The sequence below is a fragment of the Saccopteryx bilineata genome, chromosome 12 (assembly GCF_036850765.1).
Source record: "Saccopteryx bilineata isolate mSacBil1 chromosome 12, mSacBil1_pri_phased_curated, whole genome shotgun sequence".
Classification (NCBI taxonomy): Eukaryota; Metazoa; Chordata; class Mammalia; order Chiroptera; family Emballonuridae; genus Saccopteryx; species Saccopteryx bilineata.
Window position 1 is genome coordinate 45,705,202 of NC_089501.1, and position 25,158 is coordinate 45,730,359.

General features: G+C 42.3%; 1 protein-coding gene across 4 annotated transcripts in view; it reads left to right on the top strand.

Annotated features, from left to right (window-relative positions):
- Window positions 1-25,158, top strand: part of ESR1 (estrogen receptor 1) — a 366,942-nt gene that overhangs the window by 332,825 nt on the left and 8,959 nt on the right. For all 4 annotated transcript variants that reach the window (XM_066247891.1, XM_066247890.1, XM_066247892.1 and 1 more), the window contains one exon: window positions 41-174. In XM_066247891.1, coding sequence (XP_066103988.1) covers window positions 41-174 — 134 coding nt within the window. The remainder of the gene's footprint in view (window positions 1-40; window positions 175-25,158) is intronic.

Genomic DNA, 25,158 nt, shown 5'->3' on the forward strand with positions numbered 1-25,158 from the left:
TCCTTTAATACTCCTTTTTTTTTTTTCTGTGTTTTCATAGGAACCAGGGGAAATGTGTGGAGGGCATGGTGGAGATCTTTGACATGTTGCTGGCGACGTCATCTCGGTTTCGCATGATGAATCTCCAGGGAGAGGAGTTTGTGTGCCTCAAATCCATCATTTTGCTTAATTCTGGTGAGTTGATAACATGGGAGACTTTAATGCTGAGTTACTGAAAGAAACATCTACTATATTTGGATTTTCAACCAGATATAAAGCACCTGCTCGAAACAACTGACAGACATTTAAAATAACCTATTGTCATTGTAGACTACTTAGGTAGAGCCTTACCGGTCAAATATGATGAATGAAAAACAAAAACTGGACATTTAATCAAATTGCCTTTTTGTTGAAATAGTTACATCTCTTCGTAGATATTGGGGATGTTTTTATTAAAGTGGTTCATGTGTATAGACATGTCTGTCGGCAGGTAACAAGCAGACCAAATGATCCTGTTTAGAAATTGTGACCAATTCCAAACTGCAGATCATAAGGAAAGAAGCTTATTTTAGCTAGACCATGTTTTCTGGTCAAAACTGATTAGCTGACAAATATAATAGGTTCAAGCAATAGAAAACCCTGGTGCTAAAACTGAGGAAGATGGAATGTAGTATGTTGGTCCAGTTGAAAGAGAGGTTTCCATTGGTCTTCACTGGTCTTTGGTGTCTTATTTAACTGTCCCCTCCTATTTATTTATTGGAGAGAACTTTGCTGAGAGTGGCTTATTATTATTATTTTTTGAAGTGAAGTTGGCTGTTTTATAAAGAGCCATTCCAGGTTACCCGGATGGAAACTATGTCTAGGCCTGAATCAGCACCCTGACTCCCAGCTCCTTTGGTTTTCGCCCTAAGCAACAGATCTCCATCCGGTCTGTGGGGCCTGAAACTCCACAGCTGGGTGCCAGCTGCACTGCAGATGCCCTTAACCTTGACCTGTACCCTCCACCCCCTGCCCTCCTGCATGCGTCGGACCTCATTCTCACATAGAAGTCATAGCTATTTAAAAGCTCTGATATGATTTAGATTTCTTTTCTTACACCAGTAGGTACCGTCTCAAATTTCCCAATAGCTGAACAACAGTTTATAATGATCGTGTGTAGAGAATCAGCGCTTCTTTCTCTTTTCAGATGTTTTGTCTCTTCCTAACGATGGTTGACCTCTGCCCACCTCCCCTAACAATTTTCCACGTATCTTCCTCACCAATGCTTGTAACCTATATTACTTAATGGTCATCATAGTAATCATTCTCACTTATCAACAGATAAATGGAAATCTGTACTATTACACTAGACAAAAGCTGAATTATGGAATGAAGTTACATAAAAAATAATGTCATCTACACTAAGGAAGTGATTATGACTCCATTCAAGTTTCTGGTTCCACTCACATGCATTGTGCTTCTCATTTCAGTCATTTGTCCTGTACGTTGAAGGGTCCAGACCCCTCAATGGCTCTTTATTGGATGAGAGTTCTGGGAGCAGTGCCACTCGGCTGCTCGGTGCCAGGTCCTGAACCCGTTCCTTTGGTGCAGGGCTGGCACACGCGGACGGCTTCATGTGGGCAATCTGTTAACTTCAGGGAAAACTGGCCTGTTAAAGTGCTGGGAGTTTTCTCCACTTCTACCGGGAAATAATACCCCAGACAGGACATGAAATTAGCTGGAGTTATATATTCAACACAAGTAGAAGCTGTGATCTTGGTAACCAAAATAATTTCCTTTGGATCCATATAGTATTTTTCTTATAGTATTGTTCTATTTTTAAGACTGGGCATTTTTAAAAATGTTATATAGAAAAATAAATAAAGGGCAAGATTTTGCCATCATAACAGTGGATTCATAGACCCATGTTTTTTTAAATCCCAAGGGAAAAAACCCTCAGCCCACACAAGAAAGTCTTTTATTAAAGGGGCACCAGAACTTCAAAATAGGGTTTCTCAGGGCAGAATTGGGGCCTCCGGACTCCTCCTCACACTGGGCCAGTGTTCCGACTGGACCCTTGTTCTCCCCTTCCTCAGGATCCGCTGTGAGCTCCCCTGGCTTGCCCAGGTGGAACACTGGGAAATACGAAGCATTGTGTACCGAGAGAGTTTAACAGCTGCCTTTTTCATGAGGGGTCCGGGTGGCAACTGGCCTTTTCTATCAAGGATGGGGCTGCTGGCTTGAGAGCAACAAAAAACAGAAGCTATCTCCCAAGCTGTAGAAAATAAAACACTCTTTCCTCTCCCAAAGTGAGCTATGTATTCAAAAAGCAGACCTGAAGAGGACATGGCTTTGAAATGGAATGGTATGGCACAAGGGTAAAAACAAACAAACAAACAAACAAAACAACCCCACGGCAATCAGTCAGATGAGGATCAGTATCACCTCTCATGAGACAAATTACAAAGTGACTCTGATTCCAGAAATCTCTGACAGAAGCCAAGCTGGAGCTAACCTGAGCTAGAAGATGCTTTTCTGATCCCTGGGAAACCAGACCTCAGTGAATAGAAGACCCTTGGGCTTTGCGGGGAAACCCTATCACCGAGTCTGAGAAGGGTGTGCTTACGTTGGCCTTGACTTTGGGGCAGAGGCGCCAGAGGAGTTCAGAGGTTGTTGTGAGGACCTGCTAGGAATGTCTTTCTGGAAGTCGTGAGAGGGTCTCCCAAATGCCAACATTTCCACGGGAAGCCCTTTTCACCGCTGTTTGGGAGTGGGAGATCCTCGTCATGATTTCTGCCTCATTTAGAATAGTTTACTGCTCTGCTTGCAAAGGCTTCGAATCATTCAGAGGACAAACTCTGTTTGTTTTTCCTCTCCCCACCGCAGGACAGAGGCGTTCCTGGTTAATCCAAAATGCCATAGCAAAATCAATGCCAGCTCAGGGCGTTCTGAGAACTGGCTGGACAGGGCTCAGGGCTAGGGCAAGTGAGCAGATGAGCTCAGTACCAGAGGCAGGGAGGGAGGGAACCAAGGTGGCTGGAGCATCAGAGTATTTATTCCTCCTCCACAGGGAGACTTCGACTCCTCCGTAATTCCCGTACTTCTGATTCTTCCGGGTCCTTCTCCGGTCTCCCCTCACTCAGGAAATCCACTACCCGGGTCCACAAGGAGCTTTTCTTTAGACTACTGTTGTTCAGTACCACACAGTTTAGCATTTGGTCATTTGGTTGCTTGATTTCATTCGTTTATTTAATAATTCATCATTTATGGAATTCCTGCAACAAACTTTATGCCAAATATACAAAACTGTATGACTGGTTTTTTGTTTGTTTGTTTTTGTTTTTTACTTTAAACTGGATTCTTCATGCATGTATGTCCTAATTTCCCTATAAACCATTAATGCTTTTTATCTGCCTCACAGCCTTTAGCCTATAAACTCTCAACAAGTATTACACCATTCCGTCACTTAATAGACGCTTATTAACTGGGCATGACCAGGGAATGTGGCAAGTCCCCATGTTCCCATGCTGTTTCTACTGTTATAAAATATATCATCCTTTTTCAGTGTACTCTAGGTCTAGATAATATCAAACTATTCAACGGGAAAATAGTGCCCACCCCTGGGGTTATGGTGAGCAAAAGGGAAATTGTGTGTAAACTGTCCATTGTAGTTTGTGGAACCTAACAGACCCTCAATCAGTGAATTTCTGACTTAAATAAAGTCAATTCATGCCTTCACTCTCCCCCTCCCCCCAATATAATTAAGTGCTTTTAGTTTAAAAACTTCCTGCTAGGCCAGGGGTCGGGAAACTTTTTGGCTGAGAGAGCCATGAACGCCACATATTTTAAAATGTAATTCCAAAAGAGCCATACAACAACCTGTGTACGTTATGCATTAGCCAATAAAAATTTGGTGTTGTCCCGGAGGACAGCTGTGATTGGCTCTAGCCACCTGCAAACATGAACATGAGCGGTAGGAAATGAATGGATTGTAATACATGAGAATGTTTTATATTTTTAACATTATTTTTTTTTATTAAAGATTTGTCTGCGAGCCAGATGCAGCCATCAAAAGAGCCACATCTAGCTCGTGAGCCATAGGTTCTCGACCCCTGATCTAATAAATGGTCTGGCCTTTGAGTTGAATTGAATACTTATTTCTACTCCTTTTCTGAGCCCGTCTCTGACCACAATTCTTTATATTTCCCAGTCATTCCCAAGAGCCTCCCACCCTTCACTCCGGGTAACTTAATGCAGCCGGCCCCTTGGGGAGCCCATCAGAGCCCTGCTGGGGCTTCTCCATGTACCAGCAGATTCGCTTTCCTCTCCTGACTCGCAGGTCAGCCCTGAGCACCCAGCGGTCTTCTCCTTGCCTGCCAGACTCCCATTCCACTTGCAGCAGGCACGTGTGTTGCTCCCGAAATGCCTCACACTATAGCAATGAAGTACCCTTGGTTACCTGGTCATCCCAAACTGACCTTCAGACAACGGTTCCCTTGTCTAAAGGGAAGTAATAAAGAGGAGTAAGGAGTCAAAAGTCATGGGGTGAAGAGTTAAAGGGAAACAGAATACTAGGAAGAGTTATGGCAACATTTCTAAAATTGTCCCCTGATGTTTCTTTAGACCAGGGGTAGTCAACATTTTTATACCTACCGCCCACTTTTGTATCTCTGTTAGTAGTAAAATTTTCTAACTGCCCACCGGTTCCACAGTAATGGTGATTTATAATGTAGGGAAGTAACTTTACTTTATAAAATTTATAAAGCAGAGTTACAACAAATTAAAGCATATAATCATAATTACTTACCAAGTACTTTATGTCAGATTTTCGCTAAGTTTGGCAGAATAAATCTTTATAAAACAACTTACTATAGTTAAATCTATCTGTTTATTTATACTTTGGTTGCTCCACGACCGCCCACCAGGAAAGCTGGAACGCCCCCTAACAGGAGGTAGGGACCAGGTTGACCACCACTGATTTAGGCGAGCAGGAGCGTAGACAGGAAATGTAAATGGAATGTCAGTACCAGCGGTAGTGTGTCATGTAGTGTGGCTGTGTTGATATGAGCGTATCTGGTCATCTCCGAGTCTTGACAAAATGTATGATGCTGAAGTGATGGCATTGTTTGCTTTGCATGTGTTCATGGGGGCCACACTCTGGTCCGAGAAGCTTTTGTTACATGAAAAGTTACAGCAAACTTTTATCACAAAGAGTATTTCCTTTCTCTAGAGCTGAATTCTTCGCCCTCTTATTTACTAGACAATCATTTAGAATGTTTATATTTTTAAGTTTAGGAACAAAACAATTAGTCAGAGTCTGTATATTTAGATAAGAGAACATTTAAAAAACATATTGATTATAAACATTCATGATTATTCATTCTCAACAGTGGAAAGTTTCTGACAACAGGCCTTTGAAATTGCAAACGGACATGTTGTCAGATATGCCCATTGTTGTCACAGAGAGGAAGATTTAATTACATTATCCCTTGAGGTTTTTGTGATGCCACGTGTCCTCTCCAGGGAGCCTGCTTATTATTATTTTGAGATAAATGGTGTATTATGGTCATTCAGTGGCTCATTGTCCTCTCTCTGGCTGACTGGATTCTGGATGCAAGCACACAATTGGAGGAATCTTCCTGGCTTCTAACTTCTGGTGTGCCCTGAAACAAGCCTCATGGGCTCTGTTAATGCCCTGGAAACTTGGTGTGGCATGGTTGTCATCAGAGAGGTCTGACATTCAAGAGAGGAAGCTTGCCACTCACTTTATGGGGGGCAGGAGCGGGGGCGGGGTAGGGCTGTGGGCAGTGTTCTGATAGGTTGCTTCCCTGACCCTCACATGAAAAATGGAAATAATGATACAAAGTCACCGAATTGTTGTGACTATTGAAAGAATGGCCATGTAGTACCTGGCACTGAAAAGCTGCTTTATCTGTTGTTCTCCCAACACCCCCCTCCCCCGCTGGCTTTTATCTCTATGAGAAAAATCATCTTCTGTATTATCCACTATGTTCTTCTTAGTGGATAATACAGTCCTGCCTGGAAATTCTGAGGAGGGATTTCACTCCTCACTTATGAGGATAAAAAAAAATATAGCAATTTTCACAACCAAGATGTCCTTCTTATGAATGGTGTAGTCTCAGACCCCAGATGTCCAACACTTGTTCCTGTATCTTGTTGGAGCCTCTAAGGAATTGAGAAATCACCAAGGGCCTGTAGCCTGGGGAAAACCTGGGGAGTCCTAACGTGACAAGGTAGCAGCCATTTGGAGACTACAAATTCTTGCAGCGTTCTAGACAGTAGGAGCAGTTTTCAGTTCTTGCAGAGACCCTTAGGGGAAGAAACAGCTTCTTATGATTTCTTGCTCACAAAAGCACCAACCAGGCAGGAAGCCATATCCTAGGTCCGTGATTCAATGACCATTTGACCCGCCTACTTTAGGGTACAAAACTTATGTAAATAGGTATCCTTAAGTTTGAATAATGTACGGATCCATTTAAAAAGGAAAAAAATGCCACAGACTCCCCCAATGCTGACTTAAAATGTTCTTCGTATTCTAATGCCGCTTCAATATTAATAACCATGTTTGTGATTTAAATAAACAGTGGAGTATAAGTCTGAGTTTATAGTTCTTAAATAAATGCAAAACAAATTCACAAATTAAATACTAAAAACCAAAAGGCAAAATGATAATGTTGTAGCAGAAATAGAGCTGCTGTTTGCGCCGTGCCTGGGTGGACCTCTGGTCTGCCTCTCTATCGGTGCTCTCGGGATGACTCAGATGTCCCACCACGTGCCTGTGTTCAGAACAATTGGAAACCTTTGCTGACGCGGCGTGCTGTGATGTCATCTGGCTTTGGCAAGAGCACGCCATTGATGTACTTCATTCGCTTCTGTTCTGCATTTATTTATTTATCTGAGATAAATATAGCCATTGGATTCTAAGGCAATCATAAGCATAGGTGAAAAATACCACTTAGGAAACAGAAGTCACGTGAATTACGTGTGTTTGCATAGTCCACACGTGTCAATCATCTGGGGGCCTTTGAAAAAATCTCCATGTAGGAATGAGGGAATCATCTCCAAACATTCTGATGTAATTAGTTCAGAGCAGGGCTTTAACATCAGTATTTGTTTAAAAATCCTAGCAAAACTCAGATCTCACCAGGACTGAGAACCATTGATTTAACTGATCCGGAACATTCTGTTATTCATGCCTTAATAATATTTTTGAAAATATCATTAAAAACACATTTTACCATTCTAAAAGATAATTTAAAGACCTTTGAGTATCCCTTTTTAAATCTCAGGGGTCTGTTTAGCCTGATTTGAGAACTACTGGGATAGATGATGAAATTTCAGCTAAATTAAATAGTTCTCTAGTATGTTTTCTGCAAACAATGGGGAACAACTGCTTATACTCAGAACTATGGCCGGCACTGGAGGCATACAAATGAAGAACGCCTGCTTCTGTCACACATAAGGGCTGGGTAGGGGACATAGACACTTATCTCATGGCTTCACTATCATGAGATGAGGGCTGTGATGGAGCTAAGCACTGACTATTGCACAGACGTGATAGTAGGGTCCATATATGGGGACTGATGTGTCAGCTGAGTCTTGAGGATGAGGAGGATAAAGCTGGAGGCAGAAGACAGGCAAGGGAGGAAGTTCTGACTTCACCACTAAACTAACGGTGGGTCTCATCAAGACACTGGACCTCTCTTCACTAGTTTTCTCAAATGGAAATAATCATTCTAAAAACAGTAGTCCTGTCAACTAGATAGGTTTGTTATGACATTGCAAGGTGGCTTAAACACATAAGCTAATATTTCATTTCTATTACAGTGTGTTCTTTTTTTTTTTTAAGGGATAATATTTAGCTGTCTAATATTCTACCAAGAAGATGGTGTCAAGATCTCCCTGTTCTAATAGAAAGAGTAGAACTACACGCAGGCCCTATATTTGGAAGGGCCTTAAATGCCCTTCCTCTGCCCTCAAGCTCAGTATAGTAAACTATCATTTAAAAGTGTGTTGACACTTGACCCAGAGAAAACCGTAGGGAAACAACAGAATACCACCAATTTCTTGGGCTCAGATGTGAAACAAAATACTGTTTTTTAATGGGAATTTCTTTCCCCACAAGGTATTCATTGAACAAGTAAAAGAGTAGGTATGGTTTCCGGAAACATTTAAAGGGAACATGAAACTGTCCTGTGAAGTTCTGAGTCCAAACCAAACATCCCTCACCAAGTTGGAAGACCCACCCCTGGGCCTGGCCTTTCCCTTGTGGCCCAATGGTGGCGTCTGACTGCTCTTGGATCAAAAAAAAGATGGATAAACAAACTCCTTGCTCTAAGTCCCCACTTCCCCTGTCCCTGTCCCACCCAGGTGTCCCTCAGTGCGGCATCAGCTTCGGCACTTTTCCCAGAGCGGCCACTTTTTTATGTTGCGGTAGATGGAGGCTGCCTGGCCTCTACCTTCTCTGGGTTTGTACTTGATATCTATATTTTAGGTTTTATTTTCCGTCAGGCTCATGAGCAAGACAACAGCACTCCACCAGACTGAGTGACATCCATGGCTTTATAAGCTACTGTTTGTTAGCTCAACTACCATTTATTAAGGGTTTACTGCTTTCCACGTATTGTGTCAAGTGCTGGGAATGCCAGGTTGCCTTTAACAGCCTCATCTGAGAAACGGGAGACAGTAGGAATTCCTACACTGCGGTTTAGGTGAATTCAGGCACATAGACTGACCCCTAGAGGCTGGGGGCCACTCCATCCAGGTAACCCAGTGGTCAGCCCCATAGTGATAATATCAGTAGTGATTCAGAAGGCAGCGCCTACCTCAAGGACTTCATGGTCTGAAGGTAAAGACAGATATAAAAAAAGGAATTATTCTTTTTAAAAAATAAACTTGTGATTTTAAAACACAATTTAGATCATTTAAGAATACAAAATATATTATTAAACAAATAAACCACAACCTGAAGTTCAGCAGTCATGTGGATGATTTGATGTGTTTTATTGCAATGCAGTGTAGGGTTAAGAGCAAGGGACTCTAGTTCCAAGTTCACATCTTCTTTCTGCTGCTTTTGAGTTGGACAACTTTGGACAAGTTGCTTACACACTTTGTGCTCCGCCTCCTGGTGCATGAAATGGATGGTGTAATTGTGCCCCTCTGTTAATCCAGGTTAGCTCTTACTGATTCTTCCAGAGCCTTCTCAAATCTCCTCTCACTTAGTAATGTGCCTTTAAGATTTTCATGTGTCATTTGATGGCTTGATAGCTCATTCCTTTTTAGTGTAGAATAAGGTTTCCTGTGTTGTGTGTAAATGTATTCGCATTTACTTTCATGCATTTTAGTTAAGATTATGCACATGTACCTTTTTTAAAAAAATAAGGTTTTTAACGGCTGCATAATTATTCATGAGCATCATGTATATAACACTTCTGACATTGCTAAATACAGCCGATTTCTCTTACAAGTGCTTAGTAGAAATAGCACTCTCTTGCACTCTTGTATGTGTCCTGTGGTCACTTTCGACACCACTCTGGCTACGTTTCTAAATTTTCTGGGTGAAAGGCTATGAATATCTTTGAGGCTCTTGACACATATTGCTTACTGCTCCAGAAAGCCTTATCAGATTACACTTTCACATCAATGTAACCTTATCACGCAAAGTGGAAGAGAGGGGAGGGCGTGAGCTGCCGGCCAGGCAGAGAGGGCGGCCGGCTTCCTGCCCCTCCGCTACTGGGGCCGCAGGCAGCAAATGTCCACAGGCCTTCCTGTAGGCCTCACATGACAAACATCCCAGGCCCACCTTTCTGGAAGCACCTTGTCACCTGAGAATTTTGTTTCATTTTACTATTATCAATATAGGTGCCTGCTATATTAACTTTAATTTGTATGACCAGTACAGACACTGTTTGGCAAACTGCTCTGATTCCAAGCAGTCAGGATGCAAATGAGGTTGGCATTTTATGTCTTATCTTCTGCCTTTGGTTCCTTTGCTACTAAGATATATATATATATGGTCTACCGGAAAGTTCTGTCCGTTTCTATCACAACAAGTTTCGACACGTAAGCACGTTTATTTGGCGCATGTGTGCCTCTCTATTTTTATCACTTAATGCATACATACTGACGTAGCAAATTAACTAAAACAAAGTTGATTCACGTTAGTCTTATGTGTGAAGCCATAGTGTACCCATGGCTACTGATAAAGTTCATTTACGCCACTGTAATTTTTACGAATTTCAACAAGGAAGAAATGCTACAGAAGCATGTCTGTTGCATCCACCATATTCCCCGGTCTTAGCACCCTCCGACTATCACTTGTTTTTGTCCTTACAAAATTTTTTGAAGGGCAAAAAATTCAAAAATGAAGAAGATATCAAACAAGCACTGATTCAATTTTTTGCATCAAAAGATGAAACCATTTTTCAAAAATGGGATATACAAATTGCCCTCATGCTGGCAAGAAATCATTAATAATAATGGCAATTATATTATTTAATAAAGTTTATTGACAGTAAGAAAAATTTGTATTTTGTTTTATTCCAGAAATGGACAGAACTTTCCGGTAGACCATATATGTATGCTAGATAATATATTTTTCATTTGCTTGCTAAGCAGTGATTTCTTTTTTTAAAAATTTTATTGAATTTATTGAGGTGACATTGACTAATGAAACCATACAGCATTCAAGTGTACACAATAAAATATCATGTGCATACTGCATGGTGTGCTCACCACACAAAAATCACATCTCTTTCTCTCCCCATTTATCCACCCTTTGCCCACGTCTACCTGCCCCGCCCTCTCTTCCCCTCTGGCTCTCACCATGCTGCTGTTTGCGTCTCTGTGTCTCATATATATATATATGGATATATATATATATCCATATATATATATATGGATGTTGCTTAATATATATAAATGTATATTGCTTAATTCCTTCATCATTTTTCACCCAATTCCCCAACTTACCTCCTCTCTGACAGCTTACCTTTTGCAACAACATGGATGGACCTGGAAATTATTATACTAAGTGAAATAAGCCAGGCAGAAAGACAAATAGTATATGATCTCACATGTGGAATCTAATCAACAAAATAATTTAACAAACAACACAGAAACAGAAGCATAGATGCCACTGATTTTTAAAAGTGACATTTACAAAAAGAAAGGAGCGGTTCGACGGCTGGCAGTGTGCCCCCCTTTAAACACCCATCGAGGAAAGGACCACCTGGCTCCTCCAACGAGTTCCTTTGCTCTGGCCTCCGGGGCTTTGTGTGACTGGCATGACCTTTCCTAGTCAGTCACGAGCCAGGAGGAAGCAGCTTACCACGTGACCCCGATACTGTGCCATCCTCGCTCTCATCTCGTGATGGAGGGGCTGTGGGCTCGAAGAGAGCCCTGATTAATCCCATGGAGGCCCCAGGGTCACGTGCAGTCCAGTTTCCATATTCTCCCAATTGGGAGCAGACAGACACTGGGTGTCACGGTCCAGCTCAGAGCAGTAGTCAGCTCCAAGGATGGCTGAGCGTGACCACAGGAGGGGACAGGCAGGAGCAGTTTGTTTGTTCTTTTCAATTGGCATCAATAGCAGTAATGAGCTAAACCCAGAATGTAAAGTTCATTTTCACCTTAAAAGGTGAAGCATCTGCCGTTTCTCTGGGTCCAGCCAATGGTACTCTTTGAGTGAGGTAAGGAACTTCACGTTCAGGGGCAGCCAAACACTCAGCACCTTCTAGTAAAACGTTAAGGCTGTGCTTTCTTCTCAATCCAACTTGCTAATCCTCCAGGGACAATATATTGTCAGTCTCTGAAGCTGATCTTTTGTTACTTAGATATTATATATAGCTCAGGTTGTGGAAGACATGACAGAGGTATTTCCAGCTAAGAAAATTATTCTCAGAAGCTTTAGTAACAAATTTGTTAGCTCATTTCCTGCCAAAACGACAAGGCTTGGAGAGATTCAGAAATGTGAACAACATCCAGACGGATGATAGAGTATTGTGAGAAGACTAATAATGACTTTCCCTGTAGCAAGCACCTTATTCCTAGGAGTAACCATTCACCAATTACACTTCCCCTTATAGTCCAGGCGTTGACAAAGCGTGGGAAATAACAGGAATAAAGGGGACACTGATTTTATTTTATTTTATTTTATTTGTATTTTTTTTTTTTTTTTGTATTTTTCTGAAGCTGGAAACGGGGAGAGACAGTCAGACAGACTCCCGCATGCACCCGACCGGGATCCACCCGGCACGCCCACCAGGGGCGACGCTCTGCCCACCAGGGGGCGATGCTCTGCCCCCCGGGGCGTCGCTCTGCTGTGACCAGAGCCACTCTAGCGCCTGGGGCAGAGGCCAAGGAGCCATCCCCAGCGCCCAGGCCATCTTTGCTCCAATGGAGCCTTGGCTGCGGGAGGGGAAGAGAGAGACAGAGAGGAAGGAGGGGGGTGGGGGTGGAGAAGCAAATGGGCACTTCTCCTATGTGCCCTGGCCGGGAATCGAACCCGGGTCCCCCACACGCCAGGCTGACTCTCTACCGCTGAGCCAACCGGCCAGGGCGATTTTATTTTTTTAATAACATTTTCCTCGACTAAATTACGAAAGTCTTACATGCCCAAGTCAGAGAACTTGAAAAACACAGAGAAACCACCAAGAAAAATACCATTCCAAGGAATCATAATCTCACCACACAAAAGTAATCATTGTTCACATTTTGGTGAAAGTTCTTACTTAAAGAAACTCTTAACGATGCCCGTGTACACAGCGCGCCCTTTTCTGCGCACCACCATCTCGCACCCTGTTTTGAAAAGCTGGATGGCTTCTACATCATTCCAGGAAAACGATTCGTTCTCTCAAATATCTCGGGAGGCGAGTCCATCTGGCAGTCTCTTCCAGTTTCTCATGAGCTTTGAAGTTGGGAAATTCTTGGTGTCGCTTCTGAACCCTGCGCCAGAGGCGAGGTATATTTGGGTTCCAGTCCGAGCTCCGGCACTTATTTACTGGCCATGGGGTGACCTTGGGTGAGTCCAGTCCTGCGCCACCCTGCCCGAAACTCCTCCCAGCCCCAGCCCCCACTCCCCCTGGGTCCTTACCGTCTGGGAGCCTCTCTTTCTCAGTGAGGCCAATAATTGGAGTGGATCAGCAGGGGTGATTTATTTTAATTAAACATGGTGAACTTTAATTTTATTTAGGCATTCATTAATCGACTAAATGTTTTTTAGAGGAGGTTTAGGTTCATAGTAAAGCTGAAAAAAGGACAGAGTTCCCACGTCTCATCTCCCCACACCATTTGCACAGCCTCTCTCGCTGTCAAAATCCAGCAACAGAGAGGTGCGCTTTTGCTGTCCATGAACCTACATTTAAAAAATCTATTTCATGCAAAGTCCATAGTTTACATTAGGGCTCACCCTTGGTGTTGTACGTTCTGTGGGTTTTCACAAATATAGGGTGACATAGAACCCCTCTAGTCTCAGAGCAGTTTCAGTGCCCACCCCCAAGTCCTCTGCATTCTCAGCATACATCATTTCCTCCTCCACCCATCGTTTTTACCGTCTCCCTAGTTTTGCCTTTTCCAGAATGTCATATAGGTGGAATCATACAGTATATAGTCTTTATTTCTCGGGTTGGCTTTTTTCACTGAGTAATACTCATTTAAGATTTCCCCGTGTCTTTTGATGGCTTGATAGTTCATTTCTCTTTAGAGCTGAATGAATGACACTCCAGTGTGTGGAGGCACCACTGCCTATCTGTTCACCTACAGTAGCACGTTGGTTGCTCCCAAGCTTTGGCATTATAAATGATTGTACTGTCATCGTTTATGTGCAGGTTTTAGTGTGGACATAAATTTTCAACTCCTTTGGACAAATACCAAGGAGCATGATTGCTGCATTGTGTGGTAAGAGTATGTGTTTAGTTTTGTAAGAATCTGTCAAACTGTCTTTTGAAGTGGCTGCACAATTTCTTATTCCGAAAACATTGAAGGGGAGTTTCCGTTATTTTATATCCTCAGCAGCATTGGGTGTTGTCAGTGTTCCAGATTTTGGCCGTTCTAATAGGTGTGTTGTGGTATCTCACTGTTGTTCTAATTTGCAATTTCTTAATGACATATGATGTAGAGCATCTTTTATTTATTTATTTATTTATTTATTAAATTTTTTTATTCATTGAGAGGAAGGGAGGCAGAGAGACAGACTCTGGCATGCCCACTGACCGAAATCTACCCAGCAAGCCCACTATGGGGCGATGCTCTGCCCGTCTAGAGCATTGCTCCGTTGTTCAGCAACCAAACTCTTATCACCTGAGGCGGAGGCCATGGAGTCATCCTCAGCGCCTGAGGCCAACTTGCTCCAATCGAGACATGGCTTCAGGAGGGAAGGGGAGAGAGAGTGAGAGAGAGAGAAGTGAGAGGGGGAGGGATGGAGAAGCAGATGGTTACTTCTCCTGTGTGCTCTGATCAGGAATCAAATCTGGGACATCCACGTGCTCGGCCAGCGCACTCCCACTGAGACAACTGGCCAAGGCCTAGAGCATCTTTTAATATGCTTTTTTTTTGCCATCTGTAAATTTCTTCTTTGGTGAGATGTCTATTTAAGTCTTTTGCTCATTTTTAATTGGGTGGTTTTGTTATTGTTGATTTTTAAGAGCTTTTTGTATATTTTTCACAGCGATCCTTTATCAACAATGTCTCTGTGTAAATATCACTCCGTGTCTGTGGCTTGTCTTCTCATTCTCCTGAGATCAGTGGTTCCTAAAACCTCTTCTGCTGAAGGCTCGTGTTCCAGAGGGGCCTCAGAGTCACCAAAGGTAGAGAGCTGGGGCAGAGAGGGAGTGGCCGAGCGAGCAGGCTCTGGGTGCTTCCATTTCAGAGCAGTTTGTAATGAGAGAAGTTTGACTTTGCCCAGTTGATTTATGAGGCTTTCACGTAGGGTTCACTTCTTAAAGAGCGTTTGCATTCTCAAAATGGATTGAGAACCACTGAACTGGATGAATTTAAGGTCCCTTTTAAATCCATAGTTCTGGAATTCTGTATCTTTTTTGCAATATAATAAAACCTTTCACTGCTTAAGGAAACGTGATAAATTTACCAGTCGTATGACATGTTTTCATGCGATTTTCATCCACCCTAGTGCTCACTTGAAAGGATGGAACTGATATACCCGATTGATACGCCCACTTACGTCTCTGAAATAGTGATGTTTGACGCTAATTATATTTTTCAAAATAGTCAGAGAGAACTAGCAGACATTTCAGTCCTATAGCTAAGAAAAAGGGAGGAAATGTATCTAAAACTTTGTGGCTCTGGAGACAAATATGCAAATCAGAACAAAGGACGTGTAACTTTCATTTATTAGATGCAAGTGCAGAATAGCACGGTATGTAAGCAGAGCTGTTCAGTTCAGGATGACGTGATCTGGTGCATTCAGACCGATTTTATATTCTTAGACATGATATCATTTTTTTTTTCTGGATTTGAGGTTAAACCAGATGAATGTCTAATAATGTTTTGTAAACATTTATATTTATATGAATACCATTTAGTGACCTGGCAGGGGATGGATGTCTTTTTCACTATTTTAATCATCTATTGCCCATTCCATGAAGGATTGGAAATGGCTTTCAAAATTTTATGCAGTGCAAAAGGAGTAAACCAGTAATTGACAAAGAGCGAAAATAATATGAGTAAAATAATAAATCCAGGAATCAGATCAGCACACAGAAGTACATCTTACAGTTCCTAGGAGTGGGCCATGGACTTGGCCCTGGCTTTCCTTTGCTTGTCCAGAGTGAAGAGAAAAACACATTCCGTTACCGCGTTCACAGACTTTCAATAAAAATAAAATAAACGGGACCAGTTGTTCAACATAAAACCTTTCCAAGGGAAATCTCTACAAAGTCTATGTCTCACAACTGGGACTCGATAAGGATCGTCCAACTGGAAATCCAAAGTGTTCTGTCCTCTGTTGAGAAAGGGGAGTGCAGATACTTGGGTTGCCAGTTAAGGGAAGAGTCATATGTTTTGATCATCGGCTGGACAGTGGTTAAGGCTAAAGGCCTCCTGTGAGAATTGTTAACTACTCTTGATATTGACAGGATGAGCTCAAGCCCTGACCATTGCATCAACAAGGGTGAAGGTCAAGGGCTGGGCTAAGGTGTTGTAGGCAGTAGGATGCATAATGTGGAACAGGGAGTATCCAGATAAGATTTCATCACATGATGAACCAGATCAAGAATCCAATCTCTAACCTGCCTGCTCTTGGTCATTGTATTCCCTAATGTCCAGGTGTATTCTATTCACTGCTGCTATGGAGTAAAACTACCCCAATACTTAACAGCCTCCCTCCAAAAAAAAAGGTTTAGATTCTATTGGTCATGAATTGGGAGAGGGCACGGAGAGAATGACTTGTGTCTTCTTCACAATGTCTGGAGCCTCAGATAGGGGGACTCATCAATCAGGGGTGATCTGAGAGTCGTGAGCTTGAGTCATCTTGAAGTGTCTTTATTCACACGGTGGAAATTGATGCTGGCTGTTGGCTGGAACATCGACTGCACTACCAACGAGGGTGCTTGTCTGTGGCCTCTCTGTGTCCTGGGCTTCCACCCAGCCTCAGGCACTATCCCTCTTAGACGATGGTGAGGGCTCCAGAAGCAAGCAGTACCCCAGTGAGAATACAGAAGCATGGTCTTGTATGACAGCCAAGGAACATCAATTCCAGCCACTTTTTTTTTTAAGTACAAGTAAGTGATGGGTCGCTCAGACTCCAGGGAAGGGTATAGATTGTATAGAAGCATGTTAGATAGCTCTTATTGTCATCTCAGAAAATTATAATCTGCCCCAAAGTAAGAACTTCTTTCTGCATTGTGTTGTTGTCCTATTGATCTTGAAACGCCAGGCAAAAAACGATGAGGTCCAGGGAATTGAATTCATCCAGGCTGTTTTGGCTGGCCTTTCCTGGGAAAACAAATGGCAATCTTCAAGACTTCCTGAGACCAGGACAGCTCCCTGACACTAGGAACTCTGCATGAAACCTTGTGAACAGACTCTGTAACGGACAGGCCACATGTTTCCCATTAAGATCTACTTAGAATGTCTTCTTCTTGACTTCAGAATCCTATTGCTTGACTGTTAAAGGGATAGGAAAACCCAAACCCTCGCCGTTTCTTTATATAGTACAGATATAACTAACAAAAATCAGTCTCCTAAGCAAGATATAGATTTATAATGGCTTTATCCTAAAAGTCGAAAACTGCAATTTCATATATAAAATGAGACATATGGCTATGGCTGCCATTTAAATTATTATTTTTGAAATGCACATTTACAATTTCTTCTCCAGTCAGTTGAGTTAATCAGTTTCACGACCTGAAATCATCAATAAGAGATTTGTCCTTTGAATCAGTTTGACTGTATTGACATACCAAGTATTTATCTTCTAGAACATCTAGCAGATTTCACTAAAAATTAGACTTAATTAATAAATGTCACTGAATCATTAGAGTATGATTTTATAGTTATCATGCCAACAGGACGGTCTGTGGGTTTATAGTGAAGCCAAATAAACAGGACCACCATGTTCCCATGTAGGGTTCTGGCAAGAACTCGTATCTTCAATGGGATCCTTTTCGCATTAAGACCACTTAGGAGAGGACTTGGATGAGTTTGTGATCTTACAAATACTAGTGTAACAGCGAACATTATTCAAGGATTGGCTTACAGACAAGTTCTTCACCTTCCAGGTAAATAATCACACATCAGTAGAAGAACAGAAATTTCCTACCTATGGACAAAAGATTGCTCAAAACAATACTCTCTGTGTTCAGTTTATGAAATGAGAAGTCAGTTCCTGCACAGCAGAGAGAAATCTCGTTAAAATCCTCAGTAATGTTGGGAGCTGCAATTTGAATCATGACTGACTAAACATTCTGATGTCCTGGGATTGCCCTTTGGTTCTTTAACTTACTGGTTGCTATGAAGTATGTTAGTATTGAGAATGAATGATTAACATGACAGGGGGTGTGAGGTGGTTCTAGAATCTAGATCATGGGTTCTATAACAAAAGTGACAATTTTGATATGGGGGAAGGGAAATAACTTCTAAGGTAACTATGCAACCTAAGGTCTTAGAAATGTGGAAAATGGCAACAAAGGAGGCATGCAAAACATCCCTGTGACTTTATCTCCCTTATACAAATATATTCACTTATTCAATCAGTAAACCATAAAACATTTCTTATCTTGTATTAAAATAAGGTAACTTTTATAACAAGTAAATTTCCAGAATATTTAATAGCTCTAATGCATAGAGGTTTATTTCTTATTTACTTAACAATGTTGGGTGCATGAACTGGTTAGTGTCAGAGCCTCTCCCATGCGGTCATTCAGGGACTCAGGCTGATGAGACTCTGGAATCCTGATTGGCTTCCAAGGTCTCCCATTCTAACCAGCCAGCAGAAGGCGGGGGGTCGCAGGGAGCATAGAGGACCACACGTGATGATGAAATGTATGGAGAACACATCCTCAAAGGCTTATTGTTTCATGATAAGGCACTTTTTACAGGAAGATGATACAGTCCATGTTTTTAAGAATTTACATTGGTTGGCTATTATAATGAAACCATGGTACAGCCATGTGATTCATGGTTCTAGCTGAGCATCAGCCTCCTCAGTGGGGAGGTTTTTGAAAACATTCAGGTATCAGAGCTTCAGTCCATGCTGCCAGTCAGCAGGTTTATATGGGAGTCCATGGGAGGTTCTGAGATACACCACATTTGAGTATCACAAACTATGGAGAAAAATCTGCTAAAATTGCCAGTAAACAATACCAGTCTAATAAAACTTACATATCCCTTTGAGCATCATGAAATCAAATAAATAGATAATAGCTTATCTATGCGCATATTTTTAAAAGTCAATGTAATTTCATAACTGTCATACAAAAGAGAAATAATATTAAATTAATTTAAGACAAAATAATATGTATTTCAATATGATGGCCAGGCTTGATTATGGTTAAAAAAAAACATAATAAAGTAGTAAAATGCTTACATGTATTTATAATGACTATCTGGATATACAAAGATGATCAGGAGTTTTTCTATACAGTAAGTACAGACATAGGAAAAAACCAAGGTAGAGATAGATAACCTGAGTAAGAAAACTTAAAACCAACCAAAATTTGTTTATACATGACAAGAACAAAGAAAGAAATTAGATTGATTTAGTACTAATATGTCAACAGAACCAGACTGTCAAAGAATAATATAAAGAATAATATAAAGAGATAATTTTGCAAATGAGCTAGTCTTTATTATGTGTATTGTCAAAATAATTTCCTTTGTTGTGATATAAAATGAGGAAGTGCTCAAGTGTATGGAAACCTACACTCTGTCTTAATAACCCATGACATTTAAGGCAAATATTCATTCTCTGGAACTTATAAAGGTCATATCCTTTAGATAAACAACAAAGAGATGACAGATTAGAAAAAAGAAATGGATATACATGTAAGATTGATCAAGAAGTGTGTGAGAAGTCTCTGGAGACCGTGTTAAGGCAAGGCAGAAAGACAAGAACCCCCAAATAATTTTAAAATGTACTTTTCACAAAATGGATATCTCATCATGCTATAAAATTATTTAAAAACAGATAGAAGGCAAGAACACAAAATTTACAACTTGATAATAGTTGACCCTGATTTTGTTTAGAAGAGCCTTGCATCTTTTCTACATATTTGCAACCAGGTGTGTTGCTTTTGTATTACAACTGCACCAAAGTCATTTCAACCAAGTATACCATGGAAAAGCTTAGGTAATATATTCAATTGACAGACCACAGAAAGTCAGTGCATGACTTAATTTTAATAAATTACATTCCATTTGAACTTCCCTCTCTCTAGCAAGCGTGCATGTTGGACCTTTTGTGGACAGCCTTATAAAAGCTTTTCAAAACTTTGCGCTACAGATTTTTGTTTATAGTAGGCTCGGTTCATTAAGGCATTCAATAATAATAATAAAAAAATCTTGTATTTCATTGTTTGGGACTATTCTGCACATTGTAGGAGGTCCAGCACAACCTCTTCCACTAAGTGGCAGTGGCGACCATGAGCTGTTTGAACGGCCACAAGGGCCCATACCATCCCCAAGACAAACAGCAGTCACAGGTTAAGCACAAAACAAACATGCTGCTCATCAAACTGTCAACCTTGAAGACCCTTCTGAACAAACACGCTATTTGGTTGTCGAAGCAATTCCCAGCAGAAAACCTGAAAGGCTGATCTGCCACTTTATCGTGGGTGAACAGATTAAGAGGAGAAGTTCTTTTTTTGTCCCAGTTGTGTGACAGCTTTCTGGGCCAGTCCAATTACAGCTGTGGACTTGAGTTTTCTTCACTATCTTTTTCTTTTGAGTCATTTCCTTTCATTTTGGTCAAGCTGCCACAGACTGAAGGATTCCCCTGGGTCCACTGTCACTGTCTTCATTTTGGAAAAGAAACATTGTGGCCATCTGAGTGGCCAATAAGCACATGACAAGATGCTCAAAGTCACTAATCATCATAGAAATGCAAATTAAACCACAATCACCTCACACCTGTCAGAAAGGCTTTCATCAATAAGTCATCAAATGCCTGAACTGTGGTGGCAGAGTGGATAAAGTATCTATCTGGAATGCTGAGGTCATTAGTTCAAAACCCTGGACTTGCCTGGTCAAGACACATATGAGAAGCAACTACTACGAGTTGATGCTTCCTGCTCCTCCATCCACCTTTCTTTTTCTTTGTCATTGTTCTAAAATCAATAAATAAAATCTTTAAAAATAACAAATCAACAAACAACAAGTGTCAGCAAGGATATGGAGAAAAGGGAACCTTTGTGCCCTGTTGGTGTGAATGTAGACTGGTAAAGCCACTGTGGAAATCACTATGGAGTTTCCTCAAAAAAATTAAAAAGTGGAACTACCTTTTGACCCAGGAATCCCACTTCTGGGCCTATATCTGAAGAAACCCAAAACACTAATTCAAAAGAATATATATTTTGTTGTGTTCACTGCAGTGTTATTTACAATAGCCAAGATCTGGAAACAGCCCAAGTACCCATCAGTAGAAAAGTAGATAAAACAAGCTGTGATACATCTATACAATGGAATACTACTCAGCCATAAAAAATAAGAAGACCTTACCTTTTGCAGCAGCATAGGTGGACCTGGAAATTATTATGCTAAGTGAAATAAGCCAGGCAGGGAAAAACAAATACCATATGATCTCACTTATATGTGAAATCTAATTCACCAATTAATTTAACAAACACAATAGAAACAGAAGTCTAGATACATAGAACAAACTGACAGCTGTCAGAAGGGTGGATGGTTGGAGGGGTAGGTGAAAAAAGTGAAAGGATTAAACAACAACTCTGTGTGTGTGTGTGTGTGTGTGTGTAGATGAGACACACACACAGACAACAGTGTGGTGATAACCAGACAGAAAAGAGGACGAGGGGGTGAAAATGGGCAAAGGGGGGTGAATGGGAACAGGGAGAGACTTGACTTTGGGTAGTAAGCACATGATGCTTTATGCAGATGATGTTTTATTGAATTGTACACTTGAAACCTGTATAGTTTTATTATCCAATGTCACCCTAATAAATTCAGTAAAAAAAAAAACACAAACCACATGTGGCCTTGCTTGGAGAGTGTGTCCTTAAGCATCTGGTAAGCCCGGGACCTTAGCAGTCCTCCCCTGTCTAGGAGCGGTTAAATGTGCCTCCCAGTGGAGGGCAACAGCAGGGCCAGCTGGTCACCCTGGTTATGTTAGGCACGGCCAGGTGCATGTGTACACTGCAGTGTTCGTGCCTGCGTCCCTCCAAATTCTGGAAGACTCTATTACCTGGAAGAGTGATGAGGGGTGGAGAGGAGTTCCTGTGGAATAAAGAGCAAAAAGGAAAAAGGAAAAGAGCGTCCCAGCAGAATGAGAGGAATCAGCGAGACCCAGACGGAGAGAAGGGCAGAATTGAGATCTGTATGCGGGGGTGTCCCTGTGGTTTTTGCTGCCCGCTCCTTGCTGTCTACAGCTTTCTCCACAGACTCTTCCTACAACTCTCAGTGTTGGCTGTAAGATTCGGAGTATGGAGATGCTCAGAACTGGCCACAACACTCTGAGACTGGATAATGACATACAGATGGTTTCTGTCCACCTTTGGGATTTGAAGCAACCTCAAGAGTTGCAAAAGCTTGTCCCATCGCAAGAATGTTTCTGAAGGTCCTTTGTTTCAGATCGTGGCTCTGTGCTTCTGGGAACAGTGGCATAGTTGCCCAGGGTGGCAGAGACCACCTGGGATGTGGAAGTGACCAGCAGCCCCACCTGCCTCTTGCCAATGCTCCTGAAGCATTCTGGGAATTTAGGTATCAGTTGTTTCTTTCAAACAGCCCTTTAGTGGCAACAGGCATCCAACCTGGACCATATTTGGCCCGAATAGCCCATAAGGATGATGGCTGAGATAGTCTATTATTGGCATTTCGCTAGTGCTGTATTTCTCCTTCTAAGTGTACTTGCACAGCTAGCAGCATCTGCTGATGAGGCTGAGATGATAAATTGTATGGATGCCAAAACAGATCTAGAAAAACAGGCTTGTTCTGAGAATGGCTTGCCTCCCAAGAGTCGGTGTTAAGAGAATTCTTACTCCACAGGCAATATCTGCTCATAAGACGTTAACACTGAGAATAAAATAAGTCTTGAACCTTTGTCATGTAACATAATGCACGTGCACAGTACGCTCTCCATGACAGCGTGCTGAGGGAAGGAATCTCTGTTCGTGTGTGCATGTCGAGGAAGAGCAGGGATCCACAGACCGAGAGGAAACTCCTTACCCTAACGTCTGAGTGCCAAGGCTCTTCCCTCCCTTGCAAAGGGCACAGTGCAATGCTGGCCCTCAGGATGTCTGAGAGTCTAGCACATTCTGTTCTAACCCTGTGTGCACGAGTAGGGAGGCCAAGGGCTGTGCCTTCCCAGGTCTCCTTCCCAGGAAGGGACATCAAGGCTGTTTGCTCCTTGAACAAGAATGGGATTATCAGCATCCCGAGTAGTAACAAAATAGAAAATTGGTAGAAAATGCATCATCCAAGTTGGATGAACACAGCTCTGTGGCCTGGGCAGGTTCCCAGGATAGCCTTCAGGAAACACAGGGCTCGAGTGTGTGTGATGACACAGTGTGACAAGAGGCAGGTTATGGGGACTCAGCAGAGACTGTCCCAGACTCCCAAACCTCCTACACACACCTTCCCTGCCATTCAATGCCTCTGGGCCAATACGAAGGCCTCTGGACATCTGCTTGTTTTTCTAATGGACACATGCTTTATCAACAGCCCACATGGGACATCAATGAAGCAATCCAGCAATCTCCTCCTGTCCTGCTACGTCCCTGCTGCTTACTCATTCTGTGCTCTCTGTGGTCCGGACCAACATGCTCCTGGGTACCAAACGCTGCATTATTCTATTTAACTGCATGCAAGCCAGGATCCTGACCATTCTGGTTTTATTGCTGTTGTTGTTGTACTTGTTTTAAAACTTAGCCGTTTTTCCATTCCAGGTAATTACAACTCTGCTTACTATGAGTTCCTCTAGGTAAATGTTTTCCCCATTCCCAACCTACAGGCTGCTGGGTGAGCCATAACACGTCCCCCATTCAGTACTAAAAAGTCAGGGATGATAAACTTGGAAGCCTTAGCTTGAAGGCGTAAGGAGGATGGGGAGGAGGAAGAAAAAATATATATATTTATGAGAAGGCAAGTGGGCTGAATAGAAAAAAAGACCAAAAAAATATATTGCTAAGTACATGTCATTGGGAGAAAATACCACCTCATCTGCTTCCTGCAAGATGGTATCATTAGGCCGCATGGAGCTGAATCTCGAATGTTCACTTGATAGAAAATCCATCCTTGTGGCCCCAAAATAAGGGCGAGCCACCCTGACCCTCTAGCTCTCCATACTGCCCACCTCTTTGCCAACCTCCTTCTGGTCCTTGGGCTGAGCTCACAACTTAGTTGAATAGTCAGAATTCTTTCAGCTGCCAGTGACAGAAACCCAACTCACAGTATCTTTAAGCAAGAAAGAAATGTATAGATTCATGTGTAAGAAAGGATACTATGAAAACTCCACAGTCAAATGAATAAAAATATAAGAAGCAGGACCATGTAACTGGAACCAGGATTCCCTAGGCCCCGCCCCTGCCCCCACCCCTGCCCCCGCCCCCGCCCCCAGCTATCCCCTCTGCTGGTCCTTGGAATGCTCTGTTCTGCACCCCGGAGCTCCTTGTGCTCTAGGAAGATGCACTAGTAAAAAGTCCTGTATTTATTCTCAGACTCCAAGCTCGGCATTTCTAGAGCAAACCAGTTCTAGCTCACAACGTCCATACACGAGTCAAGGAAAAAACCTCTGATTTTTCTGGACTTGTATGTGGACACTGTGAGGTGGGGCTGTTATTGTCCAAAAGACTAGAGTGGCCGACTGGTTCTGCATGGACATGTGGCCCAGGGAGGAGAATTTAGTGCCGGAAGAAAGGCCTGGCAGGGAAAAACAGCACTTTGCAAGGTCCACCACCTGTCACTAACCTTTCATTGGAGGAGGCAAACTACTGGGGCCCTACACCTTTGCCCTGAAATGTAACAGCAAGTTAGGCATTACCCAGAAAAAAGTACCTGTCAATCACTGAGCAAACCAAGAGATCATGTGTCTCCTGCGCATCTCCTTGTAATGAGCAGATGTGGAGTTACCTTGTTGGGCTTCCGTCTCAGCTTTGCTCTCTTCCTCTTGATTTATCCTGGTTAATGTATCTCTCTGCCCTTATGTTCTTCATTTGGAAAGGAAGGATAATGCCCCTGTCACAGGGTTATCATCCGCATTAAGGGGATCATTTGGGTTAGTGTCAAACTTGTCAGAGAGGGGGTAGCTAGTAGGACCATTACGGCCCCAAGGCTAACAGTGCCTTTCCTAGGAACTCTTGATGACAAACCCTGGAGATTGGCTCACACACAGGAATTCTGCAAGGTTGCTTGGATCACATGGGTCCTACATGTCCCCCTCGCTGCGTGAGGGGAAGACGCTGGCTCCCCATTTTGTCTCATGCACACCTTCAGTCTCCTAGACGTCATCCTCTTTGAGTTTCTCTCTCTCTCTCTCTCTCTCTCTCTGCACCT